The sequence below is a fragment of the Oncorhynchus nerka genome, unplaced genomic scaffold (assembly GCF_034236695.1).
Source record: "Oncorhynchus nerka isolate Pitt River unplaced genomic scaffold, Oner_Uvic_2.0 unplaced_scaffold_836, whole genome shotgun sequence".
Taxonomy (NCBI): domain Eukaryota; kingdom Metazoa; phylum Chordata; class Actinopteri; order Salmoniformes; family Salmonidae; genus Oncorhynchus; species Oncorhynchus nerka.
The window spans coordinates 230,105-255,391 of record NW_027040435.1 but is presented as its reverse complement, the minus strand read 5'-3'; the positions used below and the strand labels follow the sequence as shown (position 1 = coordinate 255,391).

Below are 25,287 nucleotides of genomic sequence, written 5' to 3'. Positions count from 1 at the left end.
GGAGGGAGGGACCACCAGTTATAGAACATATCATGATAGAGCTTTTCTTCTCCCATCAAGACACTCTTGACTGAGTGACACGGACAGGAACTTCATATCAGGAAGTTAGTAAGTTGGTTTTCAAGAGCGATGAATGGGGTACATTCTGCATTTCATAGAGTCATTTATTATTAGTTGATTGGCATATCTGACATGTAGTTCTGAAGATAATAGAGAAGTCCATTTTTCAGTAGTAGATTGAAATTCACAGACTATCTACTGACTATTCACAGACTATCTACTGACTATTCACAGACTATCTACTGACTATTCACAGACTATCTACTGACTATTCACAGACTATCTACTGACTATTCACAGACTATCTACTGACTATTCACAGACTATCTACTGACTATTCACAGACTATCTACTGACTATTCACAGACTATCTACTGACTATTCACAGACTATCTACTGACTATTCACAGACTATCTACTGACTATTCACAGACTATCTACTGACTATTCACAGACTATCTACTGACTATTCACAGACTATCTACTGACTATTCACATAACTATCTACTGACTACTATCTACTGACTATTCACTGACTCTATTAACTATCTACTGACTATTCACAGACTATCTACTGACTATTCAATAACTATCTACTGACTATTCACAGACTATCTACTGACTATTCACAGACTATCTACTGACTATTCACAGACTATCTACTGACTATTCACAGACTATCTACTGACTATCTACTGACTATTCACAGACTATCTACTGACTATCTACTGACTATTCACAGACTATCTACTGACTATTCACAGACTATCTACTGACTATTCACAGACTATCTACTGACTATTCACAGACTATCTACTGACTATCTACTGACTATCTACTGACTATCTACTGACTATTCACAGACTATCTACTGACTATTCACAGACTATTCTGACTATTACAGACTATCTTGACTATTCACAGACTATCTACTGACTATTCACAGACTATCTACAGACTATCTACTGACTATCTACTGACTATCTACTGACTATCTACTGACTATTCTACTGACTATCTACTGACTATTCACAGACTATCTACTGACTATTCACAGACTATCTACTGACTATTCACAGACTATCTACTGACTATTATATCACAGACTATCTACTGACTATCTACTGACTATTCACAGACTATCTACTGACTATTCAATAACTATCTACTGACTATTGATGACTATTCACTAACTATCTACTGACTATTCAATAACTATCTACTGACTATCAATGACTATCTAACTATCTACTGACTATTCACTAACTATCTACTGACTATGTGATGACTATTCAATAACTATCTACTGACTATTCAATAACTATCTACTGACTATGTGATGACTATTCAATAACTATCTACTGACTATTCACTAACTATCTACTGACTATTCAATAACTATCTACTGACTATTCAATAACTATCTACTGACTATTCAATAACTATCTACTGACTATGTGATGACTATTCAATAACTATCTACTGACTATTCAATAACTATCTACTGACTATTCAATAACTATCTACTGACTATTGATGACTATTCACAGACTATCTACTGACTATTCACAGACTATCTACATTCACAGACTATCTACTGACTATTCAATAACTATCTACTGACTATTCACAACTATCTACTGACTATTCACAGACTATCTACTGACTATTCAACTATCTAACTATCTACTGACTATTCAATAACTATCTACTGACTATTCACAGACTATCTACTGACTATTCAATAACTATCTACTGACTATTCACAGACTATCTACTGACTATTCACAGACTATCTACTGACTATTCAATAACTATCTACTGACTATTCACAGACTATCTACTGACTATTCAATAACTATCTACTGACTATTCACAGACTATCTACTGACTATTCACAGACTATCTACTGACTATAACTATCTACTGACTATTCACAGACTATCTGACTGACTATTCACAGACTATCTACTGACTATCACAGACTATCTACTGACTATTCTAACTATCTACTGACTATTCACAGACTATCTACTGACTATCTCACTGACTATCTACTGACTATCTACTGACTATTCACAGACTATCTACTGACTATCTACTGACTATCTACTGACTATGACTATTACTGACTATTCACAGACTATCTACTGACTATTCAATAACTATCTACTGACTATGTGATGACTATCTACTGACTATCTACTGACTATTAAAATGACTATAAACTGACTATAAACCGACTATAAACTGACTATAAACTGACTACTCAACTGACTATTAAAATGACTATTCACTTAGTATACTACAACCTATCCACTGACTATCTACTGAACTGACTATAAAATAACTATTCTGACTATGTGATGACTATTCAATAACTATACTAACTATCAACTATTCACTAACTATCTACTGACTATTCACTAAAACTGACTATTCTAATAAACTATTCAATAACTATCAACTGACCACTGACTATTCAATAACTATCTACTGACTATTGTTGTCTACTGACTATTCATAACTATCTACTGACTATTCAATGTTATCTACTGACTATTCACTAACTATCTACTGACTATGTGATGACTATTCAATGGGCTATCTACTGACTATTCAATAACTATCTACTGACTATTCACTAACTATCTACTGACTATTCAATAACTATCTACTGACTATTCAATAACTATCTACTGACTATTCAATAACTATCTACTGACTAGTGATGACTATTCAATAACTATCTACTGACTATTCAATAACTATCTACTGGGGATGACTATAAACTGACTATAAACTGACTATAAAAGTGACTATAAACTGACTATAAACCGGGTTAAAATGACTATAAACTGACTAAACTGACTATAAAATGACTGTCCTTGTCAACCTATCCACTGACTATAAACTGACTATAAAATGACTATTCACTTAGTATACCCAACCTATCCACTGACTATAAACTGACTATAAACTGACTATCAACTGACCACTGACTGACGGTCATGTGGTAGATAATGGAGGATTCATGTTTTCTCTGACAGCATCTGTCAGAACTGTGCCACTGAGACAGCAGTGGCCTCCCAGGTGGTGGTGTAGCTGTGCCACTAGAGATCCTGGTTGGCCCTGGCTCTGTCACAGCAGCCTGCACCGGGAGACCCATGGGGAGGCACACATGGTCGTCCACAGGAGGGTTTGGCCGGCACTGATGTCCTTGTCCCATCGCGCTCTAGCGACTCCTGTGGCCGGGTGCAGTGCACACTGACATGGTCGCCAGGTGCAGGGTGTTTCCTCCAACACATTGGTGTGGCTGGGTGCAGTGCACACTGACATGGTCGCCAGGTGCAGGGTGTTTCCTCCAACACATTGGTGTGTCTGGCTTGTCAAGAAGCAGTGTGGCTTGGTTGGGTTGTATTTTTGGAGGACGCACAGCCCTCGACCTTCGCCTCTCCCGAGTCCGTACGGGAGTTGCAGCGATGAGACAAGACTGTAACTACCAATTGCATATCACAAAATTGGGGAGAAAAAGGGTAAACAACATTTTATATATATATATAAATATAAAAAACAAAGCCAGAAAGCCAAATGAAGGGTTCACAGTTGAAGTCTTCATCTTTGAAATATGGATGAGCTGAAGTGAGCTGAGGTGCATGACATCTCCCAAGACTGTTTCTTCACCCTTGAATGACTACAGAACATAGTGAAGATGAGCTCCAGTTCTCTCATCTATACCTTGTTTAGAGAATATCAACTCTTTATAGTAGGATTTCACAACTTCTTTTAGCCGAACCATTAATACAAATATAAGTGATGTTTGGATACATCCCTGTTGCTAAGCGTTCTCCTCTCTTCTCTCTCCAGGAGCCTATGGAGTGGTTCTGAAGTGCAGGCACAAGGTAAGACCAGGACGGCATCAGTGTCACACAGTTGATTCTTCAGGAAGTCTTATGTGAAATGCACAGTAACATTTGACCCTTCATCCTTAAGGTATACGTGCTTATAACAGGTTCTCTTCATCCTTAAGGTATACATGCTTATAACAGGTTCCATCCTTAAGGTATACATGCTTATAACAGGTTCCATCCTTAAGGTATACATGCTTATAACAGGTTCTCTTCATCCTTAAGGTATACATGCTTATAACAGGTTCTCTTCATCCTTAAGGTATACATGCTAATAACAGGTTCTCTTCATCCTTAAGGTATACATGCTTATAACAGGTTCTCTTCATCCTTAAGGTATACATGCTAATAACAGGTTCTCTTCATCCTTAAGGTATACATGCTAATAACAGGTTCTCTTCATCCTTAAGGTATACATGCTAATAACAGGTTCTCTTCATCCTTAAGGTATACATGCTAATAACAGGTTCTCTTCATCCTTAAGGTATACATGCTTATAACAGGTTCTCTTCATCCTTAAGGTATACATGCTAATAACAGGTTCTCTTCATCCTTAAGGTATACATGCTTATAACAGGTTCTCTTCATCCTTAAGGTATACATGCTAATAACAGGTTCTCTTCATCCTTAAGGTATACATGCTAATAACAGGTTCCATCCTTAAGGTATACATGCTTATAACAGGTTCCATCCTTAAGGTATACATGCTAATAACAGGTTCTCTTCATCCTTAAGGTATACATGCTTATAACAGGTTCCATCCTTAAGGTATACATGCTTATAACAGGTTCCATCCTTAAGGTATACATGCTTATAACAGGTTCCATCCTTAAGGTATACATGCTTATAACAGGTTCTCTTCATCCTTAAGGTATACATGCTAATAACAGGTTCCATCCTTAAGGTATACATGCTAATAACAGGTTCCATCCTTAAGGTATACATGCTAATAACAGGTTCCATCCTTAAGGTATACATGCTAATAACAGGTTCCATCCTTAAGGTATACATGCTAATAACATGCTAATAACAGGTTCCATCCTTAAGGTATACATGCTTATAACAGGTTCCATCCTTAAGGTATACATGCTAATAAGGTTCTCTAATCAGGTTATAGGTATACATGCTAATAACAGGTTCCATCCTTAAGGTATACATGCTAATAACAGGTTCCATCCTTAAGGTATACATGCTAATAACAGGTTCCATCCTTAAGGTATACATGCTAATAACAGGTTCCATCCTTAAGGTATACATGCTAATAACAGGTTCCATCCTTAAGGTATACATGCTAATAACAGGTTCCATCCTTAAGGTATACATGCTTATAACAGGTTCCATCCTTAAGGTATACATGCTAATAACAGGTTCCATCCTTAAGGTATACATGCTAATAACAGGTTCCATCCTTAAGGTATACATGCTAATAACAGGTTCCATCCTTAAGGTATACATGCTAATAACAGGTTCCATCCTTAAGGTATACATGCTAATAACAGGTTCCATCCTTAAGGTATACATGCTAATAACAGGTTCCATCCTTAAGGTATACATGCTAATAACAGGTTCCATCCTTAAGGTATACATGCTAATAACAGGTTCCATCCTTAAGGTATACATGCTAATAACAGGTTCCATCCTTAAGGTATACATGCTAATAACAGGTTCCATCCTTAAGGTATACATGCTAATAACAGGGTTCCATCCTTAAGGTATACATGCTAATAACAGGTTCCATCCTTAAGGTATACATGCTAATAACAGGTTCCATCCTTAAGGTATACATGCTAATAACAGGTTCCATCCTTAAGGTATACATGCTAATAACAGGTTCCATCCTTAAGGTATACATGCTAATAACAGGTTCCATCCTTAAGGTATACATGCTAATAACAGGTTCCATCCTTAAGGTATACATGCTAATCCAGGTTCCCTTAAGGTATACAATCATTTTAATCCAGATAATATCCTGTTGCTGGAGGTTTATATTCCTGATGTAGCAAACTGGCTCAAATTGAAGTCCTACATCTGTAGCCTACCATGACTATATCCAACCCTACTTGTTACCACCATCATGTGTCCCAGTGGTTTGCAAACTTTTTAACCCGCAACCCCCAAAATGGTGTGGTACAAAACTTGCGACCCCGCGCGCACACACACATGCACGTGTGGAAACATGTGAACATGCGCGCACAATCGCTGCGCAAATGTAGCCTGTCATTACAGACTTAATAGGTGATGCATTTTCAAAATGCAAGACGGGCTACAGAAATAAACTGCATCCTGTACCTGCATTTGGAGCTGAAAGTCATTCATGTTAGCAGCAAATATCAACTAGGGCTGATATATCATGTCACTTCTCTAGAGTCTAGTGCAGAATCAACTAGGGATATATCATGTCACTTCTAGAGAGTCTAGAGTCTAGAGCAGAATCAACTAGGGATATATCATGTCACTTCTCTAGAGTCTAGTGCAGAATCAACTAGGGATATATCATGCCACTTCTCTAGAGTCTAGAGCAGAATCAACTAGGGATATATCATGTCACTTCTCTAGAGTCCAGAGCAGAATCAACTAGGGATATATCATGTCACTTCTCTAGAGTCCAGAGCAGAATCAACTAGGGATATATCATGTCACTTCTCTAGAGTCTAGAGCAGAATCAACTAGGGATATATCATGTCACTTCTCTAGAGTCTAGAGCAGAATCAACTAGGGATATATCATGTCACTTCTCTAGAGTCAGAGCAGAATCAACTAGGGATATATCATGTCACTTCTCTAGAGTCCAGAGCAGAATCAACTAGGGATATATCATGTCACTTCTCTAGAGTCCAGAGCAGAATCAACTAGGGATATATCATGTCACTTCTCTATAGAGTCTAGAGCTGAATCAACTAGGGATATATCATGTCACTTCTCTAGAGTCTAGAGCAGAATCAACTAGGGATATATCATGTCACTTCTCTAGAGTCTAGAGCAGAATCAACTAGGGATATATCATGTCACTTCTCTAGAGTCCAGAGCAGAATCAACTAGGGATATATCATGTCACTTCTCTAGAGTCCAGAGCAGAATCTACTAGGGATATATCATGTCACTTCTCTAGAGTCTAGAGCAGAATCAACTAGGGATATATCATGTCACTTCTCTAGAGTCCAGAGCAGAATCAACTAGGGATATATCATGTCACTTCTCTAGAGTCCAGAGGTAGCTAAATAATTCAGCCTACTTGTAGTGGAGGTTGCAGGATCAGATGGAAAGCATATTCTGTCTGCAGTACTTTGGATGGCAGCCTGCTTGCTGTTCTTCCTCACAATTAGGCATCTTCGTTCTGTAATATTGAAGGCAGTGCGATGTTACAGCTATATTTAGACATCTAGCCAGAAGCAACCCAAACTAGGCCTATCTGAACTATGACCATGATCAATAAAATCGCCAGGTAGACTACTGTTCTGGCAAAGATGAGTCACTCTTTTATATGATAGACTCAGTCCTAGTTTAAAAACTGGAGGAAATGAAACAAAATATTGGTCGCTACCCACTGGGCACAGTTTAAGGTCTAAAATAAAACAATTGATTAAATAGTTGTTTTTTCTCATCAATCTACCCACAGTATCCCATAATGACAAAGCAAATACAGATTTTTAGACATTTTTGCAAATGTATAAAAAAAAAAAAACGGAAATATCACATTTACATAGGTATTCAGACCCTTTACTCTTTGGCAGTGATTACAGCCTTGAGTCTTCTTGGATATGACGCTACAAGCTTGGCACACCTGTCCTTGGGGAGATTCTCCCATTCTTCTCTGCAGATCCTCTCAAGCTCTGTCAGGGTGGTTTGGGAGCGTCGCTGCACAGCTATTTTCAGGATTCTCCAGACATGTTGCATCAGGTTCAAGTCCGGCTCTGGCTGGGCCAATCAAGGACATTCAGAGACTTGTCCCTAAGCCACTCCTGCGTTGTCTTGGCTGTGTGCTTAGGGTCGTTGTCCTGTTGGAAGGTGAACCTTCGACTCTGTATGAGATCCTGAACGCTCCTGAGCAGGTTTTCATGAAGGATCTCTCTGTACATTGCTCCGTTCATCTTTCCCTCGATCCTGACTAGTCTCCCAGTCCCTGCCGCTGAAAAACATCCCCACAGCGTGATGCTGCCACCACCATACTTAACCGTAGGGATGGTAATGGCCAGGTGATGAGCGGTGCCTGGTTTCCTCCACACATGACGCTTGGCACTCAGGGCAAAGAGTTCAATCTTGGTTTCATCAGACCATAAAATCTTGTTTCCCATGGTCTGAGAGTCCTTTAGGTGCCTTTTGCCAAACTCCAAGCGGGTTGGCGTGTGCTTTTACTGAGTGGCTTCCATCTGGTCACTCTACTATAAAGACCTGATTGGTGGAGTGCTGCAGAGATGGTTGTCCTTCTGGAAGATTCTCCCATCTCCACAGAGGAACTCTGGAGCTCTGTCAGAGTGACCATCGGGTTCTTGGTCACCTCCCTGACCAAGGCCCTTCTCCCCCCAATTGCTGGGCCTTGTTTGGCAGGGCGGCCAGCTCTAGGAAAAGTTTTGGTGGTTCCAAACTTCTTCCATTTAAGAATGATGGAGGCCATTGGGTTCTTGGGGACCTTCAATGCTTCCCCAGATCTGTGCCTCTACACGATCCTGCCTCAGAGCTCTACGGACAATTCCTTTGACCTCATGGCTTGGTTTTTGCTCTGACATGCACTGTCAACAGTGCAGTGTGTGCGTTTCCAAATCATGTCCAATCAATTGAATTTACACAGGTGGACTCAATCAAGTTGTAGAAACATCTCAAGGATGATCATTGGAAACTGGAAGCACCTGAGCTCAATTTCGAGTCTCATAGCAAAGGGTCTGAATACTTGTGTAAATAAGGTATTTCAGTTTTTATGTTTTATACATTTGTAAAAATATATATATTTTTTTTTTTAAGTAAAAAAATCTGCTTTGTCATTATGGAGTATTGTGTATAGATTGTTGAGGATTTTTAAATATTTTTTAAATGTAATCCATTTTAAGTGAAAGGGTCTGAATACTGTCTGAATGCACTTTGTGCCCGTTACAGTATGTGGGATCTGATGAAAGGACGTCATGTTTTTAAACGAGATTAAGCCTGCAGAGATCCATAGACAGGCAGAATCTGATACTCGGGGCTGTTCTATTTCTTTGATGGAATGTGTGGTGTGCAATAAGTACACTTTTGGTCATTGTATTCATGGGGACATATTTTGATGTGATACGTGTTCATGGTTACCCATGAAATGTCATTTCACCAGTGTTGGCTACACCTGATGATTAGGCCCTAACATAAAGCCCCGTGTAGTTTGGAACAATAGGATCAACTTACTGATTCACTACATGGAAATCATGTTGAACAAAAACCTTCTAGTTTATTGATAGTTGTCTCGGGCAGGGCAGAGCAACATAACCTTCTAGTTTATTGATAGTTGTCTCGGGCAGGGCAGAGCAACATAACCTTCTAGTTTATTGATAGTTGTCTTGGGCAGAGCAACATAACCTTCTAGTTTATTGATAGTTGTCTTGGGCAGAGCAACATAACCTTCTAGTTTATTGATAGTTGTCTTGGGCAACATAACCTTCTAGTTTATTGATAGTTGTCTTGGGCACAGCAACATAACCTTCTAGTTTATTGATAGTTGTCTTGGGCACAGCAACATAACCTTCTAGTTTATTGATAGTTGTCTTGGGCACAGCAACATAACCTTCTAGTTTATTGATAGTTGTCTTGGACACAGCAACATAACCTTCTAGTTTATTGATAGTTGTCTTGGGCACAGCAACATAACCTTCTAGTTTATTGATAGTTGTCCTGGGCACAGCAACATAACCTTCTAGTTTATTGATAGTTGTCTTGGGCACAGCAACATAACCTTCTAGTTTATTGATAGTTGTCCTGGGCACAGCAACATAACCTTCTAGTTTATTGATAGTTGTCCTGGGCACAGCAACATAACCTTCTAGTTTATTGATAGTTGTCCTGGGCAGGGCAGAGCAACAGAAACGTGTAGTGTATTGATGTGGTCCTGGGCAGAACAACAGAAACGTGTAGTGTATTGATGTGGTCCTGGGCAGGGCAGAGCAACAGAAACGTGTAGTGTATTGATGTGGTCCTGGGCAGGGCAGAGCAACAGAAACGTGTAGTGTATTGATGTGGTCCTGGGCAGGGCAGAACAACAGAAACGTGTAGTGTATTGATGTGGTCCTGGGCAGAGCAGAGCAACAGAAACGTGTAGTGTATTGATGTGGTCCTGGGCAGGGCAGAGCAACAGAAACGTGTAGTGTATTGATGTGGTCCTGGGCAGGGCAGAACAACAGAAACGTGTAGTGTATTGATGTGGTCCTGGGCAGGGCAGAGCAACAGAAACGTGTAGTGTATTGATGTGGTCCTGGGCAGGGCAGAACAACAGAAACGTGTAGTGTATTGATGTGGTCCTGGGCAGGGCAGAGCAACAGAAACGTGTAGTGTATTGATGTGGTCCTGGGCAGGGCAGAGCAACAGAAACGTGTAGTGTATTGATGTGGTCCTGGGCAGGGCAGAGCAACAGAAGCGTGTAGTGTATTGATGTGGTCCTGGGCAGGGCAGAGCAACAGAAACATGTAGTGTATTGATGTGGTCCTGGGCAGGGCAGAACAACAGAAACGTGTAGTGTATTGATGTGGTCCTGGGCAGGGCAGAGCAACAGAAACATGTAGTGAATTGATGTGGTCATGGGCAGGGCAGAGCAACAGAAACGTGTAGTGTATTGATGTGGTCCTGGGCAGGGCAGAGCAACAGAAACATGTAGTGTATTGATGTGGTCCTGGGCAGGGCAGAGCAACAGAACCAAGGTCAATCAGTAGCAGTGTTGGTAACGTGGACCTTTAACTGTTGACATCATCAACTCCGCATCATATTGATTAATGAGGCTACAGCCAAACCTGTATTGATCATCTCTTCGTTGGGCAGTTGATCCGGCCTGGGGGGAAACTATTTGGAGCAGGGGGAAAAGTTAATAGTGTATGTCCCAAATGGCACTCTATTCCGTATATAGTGCACTACCTTTTTCACCAGGGCTCATAGGGATCTGGTCTAAAGTAGTGTACCAAATAGAGAATAGGGTGCCGTTTTAGAAGCTAGCAATAGTTTTAGTAGGCAGACACCTCCATTCACAGGTTGGGAAATAATTTACTAATTGAATTAATTGAACTATTCAAGTCAGAATCATAATAAAATCATCATAATAATATATGGACTAATTTGCAAATGAGGCTAAATCATTTTTATGAAAAGTTCACTAAAGTTTCTCTGCAATATATAGGCCATGTCCCAGAAAATATGTTCCAGTCCAAGTTACCTCTTTCTCAATTATTGCCATTTTATGCTGATGTTCCCCAATAGCCTCTCAGAAATCCTGTTATTGAGTGTATTTTATTTGTATTTTTAGCCTGAAACCTTTTTTAGTGGAAAGGGGTTTCCTGAATCCTGATGAATACTTAATTTCTCTGCTCACTGTAATATGGTCTGAGTCTGAAATGGGACCCTATTCCCTACATAGTGTCCTACTTTTGACCAGACATTATGCAGGACCTGGTCAAATGTAGTGCACTATATAGGGAATAGGGTCCCATTTTGGATGCAACCTTGGTCAAAGCCAGCATGCAGAACAGCACCCACCTCAGTAGCTGAATCTTTTAGTACATGTTTCAGATGAAACCTACCAGAATCACCTCAGTAGCTGAATCTTTTAGTACATGTTTCAGATGAAACCTACCATAATCACCTCAGTAGCTGAATCTTTTAGTACATGTTTCAGATCAAATCTAATAGAATTGAATGCTTGGTGAGAATTGACCATTTGTCAAAAGAATGTTTGGTCTCTTGATTGACAGGCTGACCAACCAATCACCCACAGCCCTCCACTTCGGCTGCCTGATGGTTGAGATTGTCTTGATGAACGGGTATTTTACTTTGTTCAAGTTTGTTTACCATTCTCTCATTGTTCCTTTGGATGGAGAAACAGAGAGATGGAGGCTCTCCTGTCTTCCCTGTGATTGTGTCATCTACATGTGTTGTTCCTGGCTGGTCTATTTTCAGACAGCAGAGAGAGACTGCATCTTTTCATTTGTCTTTTCTCTCCCAGACGCGTTTCTGTTTGCACAGATTGGCACAGCTGTGGACGCTTGTGCTTGTGCTCCAGCTTCCCCAACCAAACTCAACTGTGGGCTTTCGGCTCACAACTCATAGCAAACAGTTCCTTTCTTGTGTGGGGGCTGAAAATCAGAGGTGTAGAGTTGAACTAGCCGATGTTTCACTTCACCATCCATTCTGAGGAAGACTGGGGCGGCAGGTAGCCTAGTGGTTAGAGCGTTGGGCCAGGAACCGTAAAGGTTGCTAGATTGATTCCCTGAGCTGACAAGGTAAAAATCTGTTGTTCTGCTCCTGAACAAGGCAGTTAACCTGCTGTCATTGTAAGTAAGAATTTGTTCTAAACTGACTTGCCTAGTTAAATAAAAAATCAGTTTGGAGTGACTGCAGACACAACATGACTAATGTTATGCTTCACTTGCAAGTCACACGTTCTGAACAACAGCTAAATTAAAATGTCCATTTCTGATCTTTGTGAGGGTGTGGTTACTGGCTGTCCTTATGAAGAGAACTGTAGGGGTGTGGTTACTGGCTGTCCTTATGAAGAGAACTGTAGGGGGTGTGGTTACTGGCTGTCCTTATGAAGAGAACTGTAGGGGGTGTGGTTACTGGCTGTCCTTATGAAGAGAACTGTAGGGGGTGTGGTTACTGGCTGTCCTTATGAAGAGAACTGTAGGGGTGTGGTTACTGGCTGTCCTTATGAAGAGAACTGTAGGGGTGTGGTTACTGGCTGTCCTTATGAAGAGAACTGTAGGGGTGTGGTTACTGGCTGTCCTTATGAAGAGAACTGTAGGGGTGTGGTTACTGGCTGTCCTTATGAAGAGAACTGTAGGGGGTGTGGTTACTGGCTGTCCTTATGAAGAGAACTGTAGGGGGTGTGGTTACTGGCTATCCTTATGAAGAGAACTGTAGGGGGTGTGGTTACTGGCTATCCTTATGAAGAGAACTGTAGGGGGTGTGGTTACTGGCTGTCCTTATGAAGAGAACTGTAGGGGGTGTGGTTACTGGCTGTCCTTATGAAGAGAACTGTAGGGGGTGTGGTTACTGGCTGTCCTTATGAAGAGAACTGTAGGGGGTGTGGTTACTGGCTATCCTTATGAAGAGAACTGTAGGGGGTGTGGTTACTGGCTGTCCTTATGAAGAGAACTGTAGGGGGTGTGGATACTGGCTGTCCTTATGAAGAGAACTGTAGGGGGTGTGGTTACTGGCTGTCCTTATGAAGAGAACTGTAGGGGGTGTGGTTACTCGCTGTCCTTATGAAGAGAACTGTAGGGGGTGTGGTTACTGGCTGTCCTTATGAAGAGAACTGTAGGGGGTGTGGTTACTCGCTGTCCTTATGAAGATAACTGTAGGGAGTGTGGTTACTCGCTGTCCTTATGAAGAGAACAGTAGGAGGTGTGGTTACTGTAGGAGGTGGAGTTACTGGCTAGTGTCCTTATGAAGAGAACTGTAGGAGGTGGAGTTACTGGCTAGTGTCCTTATGAAGAGAATTGTAGGAGGTGGAGTTAGTGGCTAGTGTCCTAATGAAGAGAACTGTAGGAGGTGGAGTTACTGGCTAGTGTCCTAATGAAGAGAACTGTAGGAGGTGGAGTTACTGCCAGGAATGACTGATGTGAAGCTTCACTTGTCTGCAGTATCTACCGTAGTCTAATAGTCCCTGTGTTATCCTGTAGTGTAGTCTAATAGTCCCTGTGTTATCCTGTAGTGTGGTCTAATAGTCCCTGTGTTATCCTGTAGTGTAGTAGTGTAGTCTAATAGTCCCTGTGTTATCCTGTAGTGTGGTCTAATAGTCCCTGTGTTATCCTGTAGTGTGTAGTAGTGTAGTCTAATAGTCCCTGTGTTATCCTGCAGTGTAGTAGTCTGGTCTAATAGTCCCTGTGTTATCCTGTAGTGTGGTCTAATAGTCCCTGTGTTATCCTGTAGTGTAGTAGTGTAGTCTAATAGTCCCTGTGTTATCCTGTAGTGTAGTCTAATAGTCCCTGTGTTATCCTGTAGTGTTGTAGTGTAGTCTAATAGTCCCTGTGTTATCCTGTAGTGTAGTCTAATAGTCCCTGTGTTATCTAATAGTCCCTGTGTCCTGTAGTGTAGTCTAATAGTCCCTGTGTTATCCTGTAGTGTAGTCTAATAGTCCCTGTGTTATCCTGTAGTGTGTCTAATAGTCCCTGTGTTATCCTGTAGTGTAGTCTAATAGTCCCTGTGTTATCCTGTAGTGTTGTAGTGTAGTCTAATAGTCCCTGTGTTATCCTGTAGTAGTGTAGTCTAATAGTCCCTGTGTTATCCTTATCCTGTAGTGTAGTCTAATAGTCCCTGTGTTATCCTGTAGTGTAGTAGTGTAGTCTAATAGTCCCTGTGTGTGTAGTCTAATAGTCCCTGTTATCCTGTAGTGTGTAGTGTAGTCTAATAGTCCCTGTGTTATCCTGTAGTGTAGTAGTGTAGTCTAATAGTCCCTGTGTTATCCTGTAGTGTAGTCTAATAGTCCCTGTGTTATCCTGTAGTGTAGTAGTGTAGTCTAATAGTCCCTGTGTTATCCTGTAGTCCCTGTGTCCTGTAGTGTAGTCTAATAGTCCCTGTGTTATCCTGTAGTGTAGTAGTGTGGTCTAATAGTCCCTGTGTTATCCTGTAGTGTAGTAGTGTAGTCTAATAGTCCCTGTGTTATCCTGTAGTGTAGTAGTGTAGTCTAATAGTCCCTGTGTTATCCTGTAGTGTCCCTGTGTTAGTAGTGTAGTCTAATAGTCCCTGTGTTATCCTGTAGTGTAGTAGTGTAGTCTAATAGTCCCTGTGTTATCCTGTAGTGTAGTAGTGTAGTCTAATAGTCCCTGTGTTATCCTGTAGTGTAGTAGTGTAGTCTAATAGTCCCTGTGTTATCCTGTAGTGTAGTCTAATAGTCCCTGTGTTATCCTGTAGTGTAGTCTAATAGTCCCTGTGTTATCCTGTAGTGTAGTCTAATAGTCCCTGTGTTATCCTGTAGTGTCGTGGTGTAGTCTAATAGTCCCTGTGTTATCCTGTAGTGTAGTAGTGTAGTCTAATAGTCCCTGTGTTATCCTGTAGTGTAGTAGTGTAGTCTAATAGTCCCTGTGTTATCCTGTAGTGTAGTAGTGTAGTCGAATAGTCCCTGTGTTATCCTGTAGTGTAGTAGTGTAGTCTAATAGTCCCTGTGTTATCCTGTAGTGTAGTAGTGTAGTCTAATAGTCCCTGTGTTATCCTGTAGTGTAGTAGTGTAGTCTAATAGTCCCTGTGTTATCCTGTAGTGTAGTAGTGTAGTCTAATAGTCCCTGTGTTATCCTGTAGTGTAGTAGTGTAGTCTAATAGTCCCTGTGTTATCCTGTAGTGTAGTAGTGTAGTCTAATAGTCCCTGTGTTATCCTGTAGTGTAGTAGTGTAGTCTAATAGTCCCTGTGTTATCCTGTAGTGTAGTAGTAGTCTAATAGTCCCTGTGTTATCCTGTAGTGTAGTAGTGTAGTCTAATAGTCCCTGTGTTATCCTGTAGTGTAGTAGTCTAATAGTCCCTGTGTTATCCTGTAGTGAAGTGTCCTGTAGTGTAATAGTCCCTGTGTTATCCTGTAGTGTAGTAGTGTAGTCTAATAGTCCCTGTGTTATCCTGTAGTGTAGTAGTGTAGTCTAATAGTCCCTGTTGTTATCCTAGTAGTGTAGTCTAATAGTCCCTGTGTTAGTAGTGTAGTCTAATAGTCCCTGTGTTATCCTGTAGTGTAGTAGTGTAGTCTAATAGTCCCTGTGTTATCCTGTAGTGTAGTAGTGTAGTGTCTAATAGTCCCTGTGTTATCCCTGTAGTGTTATCCTGTAGTGTAGTCTAATAGTCCCTGTGTTATCCTGTAGTGTAGTAGTGTAGTCTAATAGTCCCTGTGTTATCCTGTAGTGTAGTAGTGTAGTCTAATAGTCCCTGTAGTGTAGTCTAATAGTCCCTGTGTTATCCTGTAGTAGTAGTAGTGGTCTAATAGTCTAATAGTCCCTGTGTTATCCTGTAGTGTAGTCTAATAGTCCCTGTGTTATCCTGTAGTGTAGTAGTGTAGTCTAATAGTCCCTGTGTTATCCTGTAGTGTAGTAGTATAGTCTAATAGTCCCTGTGTTATCCTGTAGTGTAGTAGTGTAGTCTAATGGTCCCTGTGTTATCCTGTAGTGTAGTAGTGTGGTCTAATAGTCCCTGTGTTATCCTGTAGTGTAGTAGTGTGGTCTAATAGTCTGTGTTATCCTGTGTTATCCTGTAGTGTAGTAGTGTAGTCTAATAGTCCCTGTGTTATCCTGTAGTGTAGTAGTGTAGTCTAATAGTCCCTGTGTTATCCTGTAGTGTAGTAGTGTGGTCTAATAGTCCCTGTGTTATCCTGTAGTGTAGTAGTGTGGTCTAATAGTCCCTGTGTTATCCTGTAGTGTAGTAGTGTAGTCTAATAGTCCCTGTGTTATCCTGTAGTGTAGTAGTGTAGTCTAATAGTCCCCCTGTAGTCTAATAGTCCTGTGTTATCCTGTAGTGAAGTCTAATAGTCCCTGTGTTATCCTGTAGTGTAGTAGTGTAGTCCCTGTGTTATCCTGTAGTGTAGTAGTGTAGTCTAATAGTCCCTGTGTTATCCTGTAGTGTAGTAGTGTAGTCTAATAGTCCCTGTGTTATCCTGTAGTGTAGTAGTGTAGTCTAATAGTCCCTGTGTTATCCTGTAGTGTAGTCTAATAGTCCCTGTGTTATCCTGTAGTGTAGTAGTGTAGTCTAATAGTCCCTGTGTTATCCTGTAGTGTAGTCTAATAGTCCCTGTGTTATCCTGTAGTGTAGTCTAATAGTCCCTGTGTTATCCTGTAGTGTAGTCTAATAGTCCCTGTGTATCCTGTAGTTAGTCTAATAGTCCCTGTGTTATCCTGTAGTGTAGTAGTGTAGTCTAATAGTCCCTGTGTTATCCTGTAGTGTAGTAGTGTAGTCTAATAGTCCCTGTGTTATCCTGTAGTGTAGTAGTGTAGTCTAATAGTCCCTGTGTTATCCTGTAGTGTAGTAGTGTAGTCTAATAGTCCCTGTGTTATCCTGTAGTGTAGTCTAATAGTCCCTGTGTTATCCTGTAGTGTAGTAGTGTGGTCTAATAGTCCCTGTGTTATCCCTAGTAGTGTAGTCTAATAGTCCCTGTGTTATCCTGTAGTGTAGTCTAATAGTCCCTGTGTTATCCTGTAGTGTAGTAGTCCTGTAGTCCCTGTGTTATCCTGTAGTGTAGTCTAATAGTCCCTGTGTTATCCTGTAGTGTAGTCTAATAGTCCCTGTGTTATCCTGTAGTGTAGTCTAATAGTCCCTGTGTTATCCTGTAGTGTAGTAGTGTAGTCTAATAGTCCCTGTGTTATCCTGTAGTGTAGTAGTGTAGTCTAATAGTCCCTGTGTTATCCTGTAGTGTAGTAGTGTAGTCTAATAGTCCCTGTGTTATCCTGTAGTGTAGTAGTGTAGTCTAATAGTCCCTGTGTTATCCTGTAGTGTAGTAGTGTAGTCTAATAGTCCCTGTGTTATCCTGTAGTGTAGTCTAATAGTCCCTGTGTTATCCTGTAGTGTAGTCTAATAGTCCCTGTGTTATCCTGTAGTGTAGTGTAGTCTAATAGTCCCTGTGTTATCCTGTAGTGTAGTAGTGTAGTCTAATAGTCCCTGTGTTATCCTGTAGTGTAGTAGTGTAGTCTAATAGTCCCTGTGTTATCCTGTAGTGTAGTCTAATAGTCCCTGTGTTATCCTGTAGTGTAGTAGTGTAGTCTAATAGTCCCTGTGTTATCCTGTAGTGTAGTAGTGTAGTCTAATAGTCCCTGTGTTATCCTGTAGTGTAGCAGTGTAGTATAATAGTCCCTGTGTTATCCTGTAGTGTAGTCTAATAGTCCCTGTGTTATCCTGTAGTGTATTCTAATAGTCCCTGTGTTATCCTGTAGTGTAGTCTAATAGCCCCTGTGTTATCCTGTAGTGTTGTAGTGTAGTATAATAGTCCCTGTGTTATCCTGTAGTGTTGTGTAGTATAATAGTCCCTGTGTTATCCTGTAGTGTCGTAGTGTAGTCTAATAGTCCCTGTGTCATCCTGTAGTGTAGTAGTGTAGTCTAATAGTCCCTGTGTTATCCTGTAGTGTAGTCTAATAGTCCCTGTGTTATCCTGTAGTGTAGTAGTGTAGTCTAATAGTCCCTGTGTTATCCTGTAGTGTAGTAGTGCAGTATAATAGTCCCTGTGTTATCCTGCAGTGTAGTCTAATAGTCCCTGTGTTATCCTGTAGTGTATTCTAATAGTCCCTGTGTTATCCTGTAGTGTAGTAGTGTAGTCTAATAGTCCCTGTGTTATCCTGTAGTGTAGTCTAATAGTCCCTGTGTTATCCTGTAGTGTAGTCTAATCGTCCCTGTGTTATCCTGTAGTGTAGTAGTGTAGTCTAATAGTCCCTGTGTTATCCTGTAGTGTAGTAGTGTAGTCTAATAGTCCCTGTGTTATCCTGTAGTGTAGTCTAATAGTCCCTGTGTTATCCTGTAGTGTAGTCTAATAGTCCCTGTGTTATCCTGTAGTGTAGTCTAATAGTCCCTGTGTTATCCTGTAGTGTAGTCTAATAGTCCCTGTGTTATCCTGTAGTGTAGTAGTGTAGTCTAATAGTCCCTGTGTTATCCTGTAGTGTAGTAGTGTAGTCTAATAGTCCCTGTGTTATCCTGTAGTGTAGTAGTGTAGTCTAATAGTCCCTGTGTTATCCTGTAGTGTGGTCTAATAGTCCCTGTGTTATCCTGTAGTGTAGTCTAATAGTCCCTGTGTTATCCTGTAGTGTAGTAGTGTAGTCTAATAGTCCCTGTGTTATCCTGTAGTGTAGTAGTGTAGTCTAATAGTCCCTGTGTTATCCTGTAGTGTAGTAGTGTGGTCTAATAGTCCCTGTGTTATCCTGTAGTGTAGTAGTGTAGTCTAATAGTCCCTGTGTTATCCTGTAGTGTAGTAGTGTAGTCTAATAGTCCCTGTGTTATCCTGTAGTGTGGTCTAATAGTCCCTGTGTTATCCTGTAGTGTGGTCTAATAGTCCCTGTGTTATCCTGTAGTGTAGCAGTGTGGTCTTTCCCTCAGGCAGACAGTCAGGCAGGCGGGGGACGGGTGGATGGATGAGGGCACATTGGATTTGTTCTGCCAGGCCTCGTTGCACTGTAGTCCCCACTGTGGTACTGACTGACATCCAGGGTGAGGCTATAGAGGCCCAGGCAGCTCAGTTCAAGGAGTAGAAACAGTGATAACTTGGATTTGTTTGTGTCTCTAACCTGTATTTCTCTGACAGAACTGTTATGGCATCTATTGGTTACTAGGGATGGACAGGAGTACTGAACGGTCGTCACAACTCCATCTATTGGTTACTAGGGATGGACAGGAGTACTGAACGGTCGTCACAACTCCATCTATTGGTTACTAGGGATGGACAGGAGTACTGAACGGTCGTCACAACTCCATCTATTGGTTACTAGGGATGGACAGGAGTACTGAACGGGCATCACAACTCCATCTATTGGTTACTGGGGATGGACAGGAGTACTGAACGGTCGTCACAACTCCATCTATCGGTTACTAGGGATGGACAGGAGTACTGAACGGGCATCACAACTCCATCTATCGGTTACTAGGGATGGACAGGAGTACTGAACGGTCGTCACAACTCCATCTATCGGTTACTAGGGATGGACAGGAGTACTGAACGGGCATCACAACTCCATCTATCGGTTACTAGGGATGGACAGGAGTACTGAACGGTCGTCACAACTCCATCTATTGGTTACTAGGGATGGACAGGAGTACTGAACGGTCGTCACAACTCCATCTATCGGTTACTAGTGATGGACAGGAGTACTGAACGGTCGTCACAACTCCATCTATCGGTTACTAGGGATGGACAGGAGTACTGAACGGTCGTCACAACTCCATCTATCGGTTACTAGTGATGGACAGGAGTACTGAACGGTCGTCACAACTCCATCTATTGGTTACTAGGGATGGCCATGAATACTGAACGGGCATCACAACTCCATCTATCGGTTACTAGGGATGGACAGGAGTACTGAAGTCACAACTCCATCTATGGTTACTAGGGATGGACAGGAGTACTGAACGGTCGTCACAACTCCATCTATCGGTTACTAGGGATGGACAGGAACGTCACAACTCCATCTATCGGTTACTAGGGATGGACAGGAGTACTGAACGGTCATCACAACTCCATCTATTGGTTACTAGGGATGGACAGGAGTACTGAACGGTCGTCACAACTCCATCTATTGGTTACTAGGGATGGCCATGAGTACTGAACGGTCGTCACAACTCCATCTATTGGTTACTAGGGATGGCCATGAGTACTGAACGGTCATCACAACTCCATCTATTGGTTACTAGGGATGGACAGGAGTACTGAACGGTCGTCACAACTCCATCTATTGGTTACTAGGGATGGCCATAAATACTGAACGGGCATCACAACTCCATCTATTGGTTACTAGGGATAGGGATGGTCACAACTCCATCAGGTTACTAGGGATGGACAGGAGTACTGAACGGTCGTCACAACTCCATCTATTGGTTACTAGGGATGGACAGGAGTACTGAACGGTTCACAACTCCATCTATCGGTTACTAGGGATGGCCATGAGTACTGAACAGTCGTCACAACTCCATCTATCGGTTACTAGGGATGGACAGGAGTACTGAACGGTCGTCACAACTCCATCTATTGGTTACTAGGGATGGTACATGTCACAACTCCATCTATCAGTTACTAGGGATGGACAGGAGTACTGAACGGTCGTCACAACTCCATCTATTGGTTACTAGGGATGGACAGGAGTACTGAACGGTCGTCACAACTCCATCTATTGGTTACTAGGGATGGACAGGAGTACTGAACGGTCGTCACAACTCCATCTATTGGTTACTAGGGATGGCCATAAATACTGAACGGGCATCACAACTCCATCTATTGGTTACTAGGGATGGACAGGAGTACTGAACGGTCGTCACAACTCCATCTATTGGTTATAGGGATGGCCATTACTGAACGGGCATCACAACTCCATCTATGGACAGGATGAATACTGAACGGTCGTCACAACTCCATCTATCGGTTACTAGGGATGGACAGGAGTACTGAACGGGCATCACAACTCCATCTATCGGTTACTAGGGATGGACAGGAGTACTGAACGGTCGTCACAACTCCATCTATCGGTTACTAGGGATGGACAGGAGTACTGAACGGGCATCACAACTCCATCTATCGGTTACTAGGGATGGACAGGAGTACTGAACGGTCCACAACTCCATCTATTGGTTACTAGGGATGGACACTGAACGGTCGTCACAACTCCATCTATCGGTTACTAGTGATGGACAGGAGTACTGAACGGTCGTCACAACTCCATCTATTGGTTACTAGGGATGGACAGGAGTACTGAACGTCACAACTCCATCTATCGGTTACTAGTGATGGACACAACTCCATCTATTGGTTACTAGGGATGGCCATGAATACTGAACGGGCATCACAACTCCATCTATCGGTTACTAGGGATGGACAGGAGTACTGAACGGTCGTCACAACTCCATCTATCGGTTACTAGGGATGGACAGGAGTACTGAACGGTCGTCACAACTCCATCTATCGGTTACTAGGGATGGACAGGAGTACTGAACGGTCGTCACAACTCCATCTATCGGTTACTAGGGATGGACAGGAGTACTGAACGGTCATCACAACTCCATCTATTGGTTACTAGGGATGGACAGGAGTACTGAACGGTCGTCACAACTCCATCTATTGGTTACTAGGGATGGCCATGAGTACTGAACGGTCGTCACAACTCCATCTATTGGTTACTAGGGATGGCCATGAGTACTGAACGGTCATCACAACTCCATCTATTGGTTACTAGGGATGGACAGGAGTACTGAACGGTCGTCACAACTCCATCTATTGGTTACTAGGGATGGCCATAAATACTGAACGGGAGTTACTAGGGATGGACAGGAGTACTGAACGGGCATCACAACTCCATCTATCGGTTACTGAACGGGTCACAACTCCATCTATCGGTTACTAGGGATGGACAGGAGTACTGAACGGGCATCACAACTCCATCTATCGGTTACTAGGGATGGACAGGAGTACTGAACGGTCGTCACAACTCCATCTATTGGTTACTAGGGATGGACAGGAGTACTGAACGGTCGTCACAACTCCATCTATCGGTTACTAGTGATGGACAGGAGTACTGAACGGTCGTCACAACTCCATCTATCGGTTACTAGGGATGGACAGGAGTACTGAACGGTTCACAACTCCATCTATCGGTTACTAGTGATGGACAGGAGTACTGAACGGTCGTCACAACTCCATCTATTGGTTACTAGGGATGGTCACAACTCCATCTATTGGTTACTAGGGATGGCCATAAATACTGAACGGGCATCACAACTCCTCGGTTACTAGGGATGGCCATGAATACTGAACGGTCGTCACAACTCCATCTATCGGTTACTAGGGATGGACAGGAGTACTGAACGGGCATCACAACTCCATCTATCGGTTACTAGGGATGAGTACTGAACGGTCGTCACAACTCCATCTATCGGTTACTAGGGATGGACAGGAGTACTGAACGGGCATCACAACTCCATCATCTAGGGATGGACAGGAGTACTGAACGGTCGTCACAACTCCATCTATCGGTTACTAGGATGGACAGGAGTACTGAACGGTGTCACAACTCCATCTATCGGTTACTAGGGATGGACAGGAGTACTGAACGGTCGTCACAACTCCATCTATCGGTTACTAGTGATGGACCATCTCCATCGGTTACTAGGGATGGACAGGAGTACTGTCACAACTCCATCTATCGGTTACTAGTGATGGACACATCACAACTCCATCTATTGGTTACTAGGGATGGCCATGAATACTGAACGGGCATCACAACTCCATCTATCGGTTACTAGGGATGGACAGGAGTACTGAACGGTCGTCACAACTCCATCTATCGGTTACTAGGGATGGACCTGAATCACAACTCCATCTATGGTTACTAGGGATGGACAGGAGTACTGAACGGTCGTCACAACTCCATCTATCGGTTACTAGGGATGGACAGGAGTACTGAACGGTCATCACAACTCCATCTATTGGTTACTAGGGATGGACAGGAGTACGGTCGTCACAACTCCATCTATTGGTTACTAGGGATATGAGTATGGCCAACTCCATCTATTGGTTACTAGGGATGGCCATGAGTACTGAACGGTCATCACAACTCCATCTATTGGTTACTAGGGATGGACAGGAGTACTGAACGGTCGTCACAACTCCATCTATTGGTTACTAGGGATGGCCATAAATACTGAACGGGCATCACAACTCCATCTATTGGTTACTAGGGATGGACAGGAGTACTGAACGGTCGTCACAACTCCATCTATTGGTTACTAGGGATGGACAGGAGTACTGAACGGTCGTCACAACTCCATCTATTGGTTACTAGGGATGGACAGGAGTACTGAACGGTGATCGGTTACTAGGGATGGCCATGAGTACTGAATCACAACTCCATCTATCGGTTACTAGGGATGGACAGGAGTACTGAACGGTCGTCACAACTCCATCTATTGGTTACTAGGGATGGACAGGAGTACTGAACGGTCGTCACAACTCCATCTATCAGTTACTAGGGATGGACAGGAGTACTGAACGGTCGTCACAACTCCATCTATTGGTTACTAGGGATGGACAGGAGTACTGAACGGTCGTCACAACTCCATCTATTGGTTACTAGGGATGGACAAGAGAGAACGGTGTCACAACTCCATCTATTGGTTACTAGGGATGGCCATAAATACTGAACGGGCATCACAACTCCATCTATTGGTTACTAGGGATGGACAGGAGTACTGAACGGTCGTCACAACTCCATCTATTGGTTACTAGGGATGGCCATAAATACTGAACGGGCATCACAACTCCATCTATCGGTTACTAGGGATGGCCATGAATACTGAACGGGCATCACAACTCCATCTATCGGTTACTAGGGATGGACAGGAGTACTGGTCGTCACAACTCCATCTATTGGTTACTAGGGATGGCCATAAATACTGAATGGGCATCACAACTCCATCTATCGGTTACTAGGGATGGACCTGAATGTCACAACTCCATCTATCGGTTACTAGGGATGGACAGAGCATCACAACTCCATCTATCGGTTACTAGGGATGGACAGGAGTACTAGGGATGAACGGTCGTCACAACTCCATCTATCGGTTACTAGGGATGGACAGGAGTACTGAACGGTCGTCACAACTCCATCTATTGGTTACTAGGGATGGACAGGAGTACTGAACGGTCGTCACAACTCCATCTATCGGTTACTAGGGATGGCCATAAATACTGAACGGGCATCACAACTCCATCTATCGGTTACTAGGGATGGCCATGAATACTGAACAGGCATCACAACTCCATCTATCGGTTACTAGGGATGGCCATGAGTACTGAACGGGCATCACAACTCCATCTTTAACCAGATATATTTTTTTTTCTTCAAATGCTGTGAAGCTATTATGTGGAATGTGCTTTGTGACTGCCCGAACAGGCAAATACATTTTTATTTGTGAAAGAAAATTCATTTTTGTCCTGAAGACAACGTTAATTTGCTTTGACTCTCGTGTTCCATTGTACTTGTGTATTTGCGGGGCATAACAAATAAGAAACCAAGAATCCCACAGTTCTTCTCCCTAAATTCCCTTTCCCCTCGGTGTCTACACACAAGCTCCCGTTAGGCCTACACAAATACATATAAAACGTATCTAACTGTGTAACGTGTGAGCTGGGAGTCGGGAAGCAAGTTCAGGGAGTGAATCATTTAATAAATACGGGAAAACATCATCCAAAACAAGAAACACGAACAACGCACAGACATGAAACAGAAACAATAACGCCTGGGGAAGGAACCAATGGGAGGGACATATATATAGGGAAGGTAATCAGGGAGGTGATGGAGTCCAGGTGGGGCTGATGATACGCAGGTGCGCGTAACGATGGTGTCAGGTGTGTGCCATAACGAGCAGCCTGGTGACCTCGAGGCCGGAGAGAGAGCACAAGTGACAAACTGATGGGATACGCAGGCTACATTCCTTACCAAATGACGTC

The 25,287-nt window shown here is 42.4% G+C and overlaps 1 protein-coding gene across 1 annotated transcript in view; it reads left to right on the top strand.

Moving 5' to 3' along the window:
* Positions 1-25,287, top strand: part of LOC115119220 (cyclin-dependent kinase-like 5) — a 125,523-nt gene that overhangs the window by 1,265 nt on the left and 98,971 nt on the right. Inside the window, exon 2 of the mRNA XM_065016845.1 lies at positions 3,928-3,962. Within this exon, the coding sequence (XP_064872917.1) occupies positions 3,928-3,962 (35 nt within the window). The remainder of the gene's footprint in view (positions 1-3,927; positions 3,963-25,287) is intronic.